General features: G+C 36.0%; 1 protein-coding gene across 1 annotated transcript; it reads right to left on the bottom strand.

Annotated features, from left to right (window-relative positions):
- Window positions 1-899: 899 nt before the first annotated feature.
- LOC131642279 (uncharacterized) lies at window positions 900-8,159 on the bottom strand. Its single transcript, XM_058912557.1, has 13 exons — window positions 7,726-8,159; window positions 7,461-7,616; window positions 7,228-7,371; window positions 7,057-7,149; window positions 6,886-6,978; window positions 6,653-6,807; window positions 6,376-6,465; window positions 5,839-6,232; window positions 4,725-5,638; window positions 3,437-4,639; window positions 2,544-2,762; window positions 1,595-2,455; window positions 900-1,477 (listed from the first exon to the last, which is right to left on the bottom strand). Exons 1-13 carry the CDS (start codon window positions 8,157-8,159, stop codon window positions 900-902), a joined length of 5,334 nt encoding a protein of 1,777 aa, XP_058768540.1.
- Window positions 8,160-9,665: the final 1,506 nt, after the last annotated feature.

The raw sequence follows: 9,665 nt of genomic DNA on the forward strand, positions 1-9,665 counted from the left end.
ATAATTTCCAAAAAAAATTGACAAAGATAAAAGAAAAAAATGCACTAATATTTAGAATACAAGAATCAAACTCGTGCCCTTGTATATTTAAAATTCTTTGTCCACAACTCTCTGCCACTAGGTCAACTCAATTATTTACTTAAAGGACACACATGAAAAATACATAATGGAGAAGCCCGGTCAAATTTGGGGTTTGACACTGTTTACCACCCCTATTTGAAAAATGCATGATCATAATAGACATGATGATAGGCATTAGTGTTTCTCCACCAACCATGTTGGTTTCAATGATCATCGTAATATTGCTCATCAATCAAGTTAACTTGTGCATTATGAGTAACATCAAGTTTCAACATGCTCTTATATTTCTTAGCCATGTGACCTAGTTTTCCACAATTGAAACATGAGAAAATATTTCTTAGCCATGTGACCTAGTTTTCCACAATTGAAACACTAGTAAGAGACCCGTGCTGCCGCACGGGTTATTTTTTAGTGATGTTGTGTTGTTCCGGATAAATTTACAAATGGAATATGACTATAACGAAAAGATATAATCTGCCAAAAAAATATATTGATAGTCTTGTTAATGTCATGAAAATGAAGAAGTATTATCCTCCATATGAATATTGTTGGCTCTAGTAACATTCCAAATGTTATAAGCTTAATACTGACCAAACAATATGCTTCTATGAATAAGCAGAGAAATACAAAATGTGTTACAAAAGCTTGTAAAAAAGAAGTGGAGCTGCAACATGACATTCCAAAATGAAGTGAATGAATATAACCTGAAAGATATGAAAAAAACACAATTTCAGTTATATTGCAAATGAATAACTATTCAAAGTGGTAAATAGCCTCGATACATGTTTGGTACTAAATAATATGTAACCTCGAACCTTTTAAATGTTATGAAAGACTTCCTTGAAAACAACATTGGTGGTAGAGAGCATAGGTTGTTTCTCTTTGTCATGAATAAGAATCCTCAAACCCTTTTTGGATTTGACCCTTGAGATAGCGACATAGAGTTGCCCATGACTAAAAACTTCCTTTGGCAAATACAATCCCACATTGTCAAGTGACTGGCCCTGTGACTTGTTAATAGTCATGGCAAAGGAAACAATAATTGGAAATTGGCGCCTCACCAATTTAAATGGCCATGGAGACTGTGAGGGGGATAAAGACATTCTTGGAATATAAAAGATGTTACCAATATTTTTTCCAGAAATGATCTTGGCTTCAATGACATGGGCAGCAAGCCTAGTTACAGTTAGTCGTGTGCCGTTGCACAAGCCCTCTGACTGATCTAGGTTGCGCATTAACATAATAGTGGCCCCGACTTTCAACCTGATTGAATGGTTAGGCAATCCCGAGGTTTTAAGTGCGTTCAAAAACTCGGGGGTCACATGCTCATATGCATCAAAGTTAGTTACATCTGATCTATCAATGGAATCACTACTAAAGTATTCTCTCTCTTCTCCTACATCATGAAAAACCAAGAATTGGTTAATAATTTTAATAGAAAACAGGTTATATCATAGAACCAAAGATATTTATGACTAACAATTTGGAAATGAACTAAGTGGCATATGAATACCTGGAAGAAGGTTAGTGATATATTGGTTGATATCATCAACTACTTCGATTGTTGAAGCTAATATCGCACGACTTTGAAGATAATTGGAATCAAGATAATTATGAATGAGATCAGGGTAGGTATCTTCAACAATGGCCTGAATAGGATCTGCAAAGTTTAAAATTATGAACTCATCTGGAATACAGATATCAGCATAACCATCATTAGGTTCACACATGGTCCCATCTCCAATATTTAAAATCCACTCAGAAAAGCTCCTAATCTCATCAGCTGTAGCAGTAGGTGGACCACTTTGCAATCTCATGTTTTTTGTAAGTCTCAATACTTTACAATGATCCCAAATATAAGAAGCATTAATTGTTGCATGGATAATATCAGATCTAGTACCTCTTGGTATAACAGGGAGAATCTGTCTGAAGTCACCACCAAAAACAACAACCTTTCCTCCAAATATTTTTTTAGATGCATGTGTGGGGCCACTCATGATATCTTTTAAGGATTTGTCCAAAGATTCGAAGCAAAACTTGTTAGCCATAGGAGCCTCATCCCAGATGATTAAATCCGTAAACTTAAGAAGCTCAGCAATATCATCTTTTTTTTCAATGTTGCAAATAGAAGTTTCTAAAGTAGGAACGGGAATCTTAAATCTAGAATGAGCTGTTCTTCCTCCTGGTAACAACAAACTTGCAATTCCACTTGAAGCAACCGGCAAGACAATTTTCTTTTTGGACCTAAGTGCTGCTGATAAAGTGTTCCACATAAAGGTCTTACCAGTCCTACCATAGCCATATAAAAAAAACACCCCACCTTGTTGTTTTTCTACAGCATCCATGATTTCCTCAAAAATGCTTCGTTGCTCATCTATTTATAATAGTTAATTCAAAAAAGTGTGTTAATAAAAATAAAAATGGGTGTACTTTCATATGTTTATTCAATAGAGTATACTTACCTGTAAGAGAAGCATACAAAGTATCAAAAATTTCTTTTTGAGCAACAACCTCATATTGAAGTTCATCATAAAGTAGCCTATTTCCAGTAAAGGAGACCACAAAATCTTTTGGATATGGCATTGTCTTGAAGTCTTTCAGAGTTCGATTATTATTTTGTAAAAGTGTCTCAATGGCCATAAGTGTCCTTTCTTTTAGCTCGGCATCGCTCATTGTCAGACCTACGACATAATTGACAATATTAAATATAATGTGATGCATGATAGAAATAAGAACTAAATGTTAGTTAGACATTTGTAATAATGATGGTTACGTATGGATGAGAGGCAGGTTATCAGTTTTGGAAATGAAGATCTAAAAAAACTTAATGAGGCATAGTTTCAAACGGCAGCATTCTATGTTTCTTATACTGCACATGTAAGCTGGGAGTGTTTTAATTTCTAACGTGATCATATAATTACCATTACCATTTCTAACGTGATAATATACTGCACATGTAAGCTGGCGCCATTTATTGTACATTATATACTCCATTTTGCATACCACTCATTGTAACCGATTACTTAGGAAGCTTCTCATACAAAAAAGAAAAAAATTGTCACATTGTAATTTAAAAGGACTCTGAGTTCCCAGCATGTAGATTATAGTATGTAAATACTAAAACTATTATGACATTTATAATTCATGCTTTGCAACGTATTTTAACTATTATATGATGGTGTTCCCCACGGTTTACTCTATGTTAATGCAATAACTTGGTTCTTCTGGTTCAAATATTTTATATGCAAGCATGTTATATGTAAAACTAAAACAGTATTATGCAGCAAGACATTTAAATGCATGAAGGGGGCAATATTTCTAACCAAATACGACAGTGAGAGTAAAAAGAAAATACCTTGATTTCTTGTGAATAAGCGTTGCTCATAAAGAATGCCATCTGATAAATACATCCAAGTCTTTCTCCATACATGTTCCGGTCTGTTCATGGAAGAAGATAACAACATTGTTACAAATAACTTGCGTAAAAAAGGACCGGAACCCCAAAGATGTGCCTCTTTGATCGCCTCGACAAATTCTCGATCATCTTGTAGAAATCCCATCGCAAAGCATGCGTCCCTAAAAGTTTTAAGTTGTTTTCCATCAACTTTCTTAATGTCTTTATAGCATAAAGGACCCTTTGTGACAGTGAGCATCATTCTTAAATAAAACAATTCACCAGTGCTTTGAGGAACCCAAATGAGTCGACCAATGGTATATCCTCTTTTCCTTGGCTTCCAAGTCCGACTTCTTTTATGATAAACAAATTTTGAAACAAAGTCACCATAAGTTAGCAATCTTGCTTCCTCGTAAGTTTTGTTTGCCTCAAACCAAGAAGTAAACATTGACTCGGTTACACTTGGTTTGAGTAAAACATCACCAACTTGCTCGTAGTCTTTATAGTACACGGAGTTTTCACCTTCCATATGAAAAAACAGTCTCTCTACAGCCGGCTTCCTTCCATGTATGGAATAAGAAAAGATCCTCCAACATGCTTCACTTGGGGAGATGTATCGACAATCCAAATATTGCTTGATCTCGTCAACGTTGTTTTTGTCCTGACCTTGTATGATTGCAGAAATACGATCCGATCCTTTGTTAATGTATTTGAAAAGGTATTTGATGGAAGTACTTTGGTTGCACCATTCCATGTTGATGTGGGCTTCGTATTTCAATAGCAAACTTGGATTGTGAGGCACAACATGACCACTATGAAAGATGATGCCGTTCTTTTCAATTGTGTGTCCGTTGTTTCTTCTCCTATAAACCGGATAGCCCTCGTGATCCACTACGGTCGTAGGCTGCCATTTCTTAGGATAAAACTTTGTGCACTTGTTATCCTTCATGCAAGGTGAGTTGAGATTTGCCAAACCACAAGGACCATGGACCATGTGAGATTTTACCAAATTGTATAACCGAGGGTGTCTTCTGGGATCGGGGACTTCCGCACTAATGATCTTGTCAATGTCATCGGGCGTTGGATATTTGTTTGAAGGATGCAAAAACAACAATATATGGGCATGAGGTAATCCTCTCTTTTGGAACTCAATGGTGTACATATCTAGCATGGGAACAATAAAACAAAATTATAAATCATGAAAGCAATGGTACTGAAACGTTTAAGTAAATGCGAAGAGGTAACTCACAAGCAAGCACTTTTCCAAGAACGCCTTTTTTGGTTAAATCTGAAAGGAGTTGATCGAATTTGATTTTGAAAACTCTTGAAACGACATCCGGGCGATCTTGGGGCTTCAAATGTAGAGGTCCGAGAACTCTTTGAATCTCCGGCCAATTTGGGTTACATGTAAAAGTAATAAACAAATCGGGAAATCCAACTTTACTGCATATAGCCATCCCATCATAGTACAATTGATCCATAAACCTACGGCCGCCAACAAAGGAAGAAGGCAAAACAACTCGTTTACCTATGCTTATTCCTGGAGCTTGACTTTGATCGCCCTCTTTCTCTAAAGAGTTGTACTTGGACACTCGAAGCTTTGGTTGATTTTTACGTAGCCACTCTAGTTTTTCTGATTCTAACATTGTGTAACCATCGACCAGGAATTGTTGGAACAACCTTCTCGAAGATAACAAAGTCTTAGCTTCAGAAGACCTTGTCTGAATGCGGAAAGTAAGCCATTCGCGTATTGTGAGCCTATTTCTTATGCTGTTTTCGTTGGCGGGCAAGTCTCTATGTGCAACATCAGGTCTATAACCGTCCTCACCATAAGGAAATATCAAAGGATACTGGTAAGCCATGTAAGCGGCATGCAGCTCGTTGATTCTTTGAAGTCTTCCTCCCTTTGTATGCATTATGATATCCCTCATTTCCGCCGTGTCAATATCACCAACAACCAAAGCAGCCACTTCAGACACAGTTGGTTGATTATAGACCCTGCCATCGGTGGATCGGTTTGAAATGAGCCGCAGCTTTAGATTTGGAGCTTCCCCATTATTTAACCATTGTTTTGCCATCTGAAAACCTTTAGCATGAGGATTGAATTCATACAGCATGCTTGCCAATCGACTAACAACTTCCGAATCAAAATCTTCCTTGTTCCTTGATATGGAGAAAAAATGAATATTAATTCAAAAGATATTAAGACAGTGACAATATTTACAGTGGACAACAAATATATATATATATATATATATATATATATATATATATATATATATATGTCACATTCACAGGAGGAGTATATTAAAATAGTAGCAATGCATACAAAGGAGATACATATACGGGTTTCAAGAAATAACCTTAGTCCATGCATTCGATTTTCAACTTCGTTTTCGGTGTCATAAATATATAACTGAGCAAACTTAGGTTTTTGACCTTGCGGAGGCAACAAACTTCCTATTCGGTGACACGTTTGACCTTGTATCCTTAGTATTGGAGGCCCACGTCCATTGTTAAATCGATTGTCAACCGTTGCCCCAGGTGATGTGAATGCAAACATCATGTTGTAAACTCGGATCTGTTGTTGGAACTTGCGGCTAACCAAACTATCGTGATCAAACAAAAGTTTTGCAAGGGTTTCAGGAGGCTCTTTAAGAAGTGGGAGTTCAACTTTCCCGTTCCCACAGCACATCATAAACTTCGGGTTGGCGGAATGAGAACTTTTATGCATTCTCTCTTGATACCACATCATAGCTTTACAATATCGACATTCAATAAGAGGGGATCCGATATCGTAATATTTTACAAAAGCATGGAATATCTCAATATTATAGAATAAATGGAATATTTAAACATAACTGAAGTATTGTAAGCTGGATGTGTTTAAGAACTTATACCTTCAGAGTGGCCGGCAGCACTATCATGAATTGTGAAAGGTGCATCATAATTGTCGTCTTCCGAGAATAACTCATCATCGGATAGATATGCTGTAATTTAATGATAAAGAAAAAAATCACATGTCTTGGTACAGTTGAAACACAATGGGAAAAAACGGTTTGTAGAGAGAGTTATGAACTTCAACCAATAATATAGTGTACTTCCAATAGGGATTTTTGAGATAGTTATGGGCTTCAACCACACATCCGGTGTACGATATCGAATTATTAAACTTACTTGCAAAAGGGTCATAGTCGGAGTCATTGTCGGAGTCGCTATTAAAATCCAAATTGGCTGTAGGTGTAAAAACTGGACATGATGGCGGGTCTCGATTTTTGGGAGCATGTCTCGGTGTTGAGACCGGCGTATACTCGTCAGCACCAATACTGCCCCTAATTTCCAAGTCGCATATAAGATAGTTGTATTGAAATAAGTTGTCAAGTGAATGGATTCAATGTAATGTTTGGTACCTTGTTCTGCATACTTCAGTCGGCATCACCAGATTATTGGGAGCATGTGTCGGTGCTGAGTCCGGCGTAAACTGTTGAGCACCTAGATTGCCCCTGTATTTCACTTTGCATATTAGACAGTTGCAGTGGAAAAAACAGTCAGGGGAATGGTTACAATGTCATGTTTGTTACCTTGATATCCTATCTTCAGTTGGCGTCATTCGATTTTTGGGAGCATGTGTCGGTGTTGATACCGGCGTATACTCGTCAGCACCAAGACTGCCCCTATTTGCCAATTAGCATATTAGATAGTTGCATTTAAATAAAATGTCAAAGAAATGGTTACAATTTCATGTTTGGTACCTTGATCTGCATACTTCAGTTGGAATAGACTGTTGGAAGTTAATTGTTTGGTTGGAGATGTCTGTATTCTGATTCATAGGGAGGTTAGGAGCAGTGGATTTTTTCCTAGGCCTCCCCCTGCCAGGTTTATGTAATGTTGAACACCTATTCAGTTTTCAAAGATTAGTAAGATCAAACTTACAAATATATAGGTTTTTTGAAGGGTAATTTAATGATCTGATCAAATAATCTACCCAGGCTGTGGGTTTGCGCTTGAGATCTGTGTTTGCATGGCAGTTTCTTGCGTATTCGTTGGTATAGGAAACTTGCTGCACAAGTTAAGCGCCATATTTGGAACTCCATATTGATTTTTAGGCCGTCCCCGAGCTGTCTTAGAATCCGGTGGGCATCTGTTTACAAAATAAACAGGGAATACATTATAATTTTTTACCTATAGACAATTGACTTATTAGATATAAACAATGGTTGAAACAATATGTATGAAAGAAAAAAAATTACAATAACGTGGCTCTATTAGAAGAAATCCCAGCTCGAACGACGTTCTTTCCATGAAGCGGAAGGGGGTGCTGATTAGTTATGCTTGGAACACCAAAAGTATCATTTTCCTTAAGTGTAGAACTTGACGCAAACTTTGAGTAAAGATTTGTTCCTAATGAGCCAATGTGGGAGCTTCTCAGATTTTTAAAACCGTGTATTGATAGGCTAGGTTCTGTCCCTGCGTCGCTTATATTTGGACTAATAGAATGTTGATCAACTGGTGTTCTTGTAATAATATTTTGGAATGCATGAGTAAGGTCGGACAAAGGTTGTCTCGGAGTATGGAAGGTAGGAGTATTATTCATAGTCTGCCTGTCATCATTAAGTTGAGGACTTAATTTTTGACGTTTAGAACGATATTCTTTCAAAATCAACATTCTTCTAGATCTAGCCATTTTTCCCTTAGCATTGTGATTATGCTCCATAAGTGTTTACAGAGAACTATCTACAAAAGTGGCAATCACGTTACAATTGGTAATCGTATAATGATGACAGTCCTAAAGCAAAGGATTCTTAAATACACTTGTTCATAAACATTCTATATTATACTTAAGTCAGAACCATTAATATTGTTGTATCCTTGGTTGAACAAAATATTAACTGGTCCTCAGTCAAAGTAAATAACAGTTGGCATTAAATTCTAAAAGGTAGAGAAAAAACAAAACATCTATATGACTTAGAAAAATTTTAAAACTGTTTTCATATGAGTTAATGCTCTTAATGAGGTAGATGTGCCATATATTAAATGCGTCAACAAACATCAATTTGTATAAAGAGAAATCAATGTTAGCTATCTAAAAGAATTAAACGATGTCACACATTATACAGAGAGAAGCATAGGTCAGCCATCCTCAACAAAATTTGGCTCCTCACAATCAGAATAAATAAGTGATCATTGATCAATTTGAGCCTAATGCTGCATCACATGATAAATAAGGGAAGCACTGTGATAATCAATGGAAGGTAATAATTTTTTTTTCTAATACTTTTGCATACATGATTGTTGCTGTATGAACATCACAGTGATAAATAAGGGAAGCAGTTCTACAAATATGTTGAGCAGTACCTAATTTGTAGAAGTACTACAGAAGCTTCATTGAATTCAACAAATGTTAGATGTCTCACTTATTTATTCTTGCTGTATATTTAACACAGTGGCAATGAGGTTTTTTCTAATAGATGGCATTCACTGTTGAGTTAAGCAATATTCTGAATATCTATACATGCCTAACTTGAAATTGTTAACCCATCTAGTCCATTTTTTAGCATTGATATATATGATTAAGCCATATTCTGTCATGGTACTATAGTTGATATAACACCATTATATTTAGTTTCATCCCTAAAAAGATATCTTGACTGTATTTAGGCATTGGCTGGCAAACCAAAATACGCAGGAAGGCAAAAAGATGACAGACACAGGTAAGTTTAGTAGATTTCATGAAAATTCAAGGCACATTATTACAGAAGCATACATACATTAATAGGTTAATCAGGCTTAGATTTGCACCTGATGAAGTTATTCCAATCTCATGTATTGACCTTGTTTAACAGGAACAATGAGGTTGCAAGACTGTTGTGCCAAGGAAAACTCACAGGAAAGGCTTAAGTTCCAAAATGTTTGTCAAGGTCAGAAAATTTGTTTGTCCAATGAATATAATATTAGATTCTATTAAACTTAATTTATTAAGAGAAAAAATAGATGTCCATTTGTAAAACAATTTGTGACAATCCTTCCAAAATACCAAAGATAACTTTCACCTTATCTTGGGTTGCAGTGAAAAAGTGGTGGTAAATTTTTACCTCATAAGGACATAGTTAAAAAATTGGGAATTCTAAAATGTAGTTAGGATAACTAATATGAAAATTGAACAAAACAACCCTTATGGGAAAACTACTCG

Source organism: Vicia villosa, unplaced genomic scaffold (genome assembly GCF_029867415.1).
Source record: "Vicia villosa cultivar HV-30 ecotype Madison, WI unplaced genomic scaffold, Vvil1.0 ctg.004750F_1_1, whole genome shotgun sequence".
Lineage (NCBI taxonomy): Eukaryota > Viridiplantae > Streptophyta > Magnoliopsida > Fabales > Fabaceae > Vicia > Vicia villosa.

Coding starts and splice junctions, on each gene's coding strand:
- LOC131642279 (XM_058912557.1), bottom strand. CDS start 8,159: ATGGCTAGATCTAGAAGAATGTTGATTTTGAAAGAATATCGTTCTAAA. Junction 6,808..6,885: donor ACTGAAGTATGCAGAACAAG/GTACCAAACATT, acceptor CTTGGAAATTAG/GGGCAGTATTGGTGCTGACG. Junction 5,639..5,838: donor AATCGAATGCATGGACTAAG/GTTATTTCTTGA, acceptor CTCCATATCAAG/GAACAAGGAAGATTTTGATT.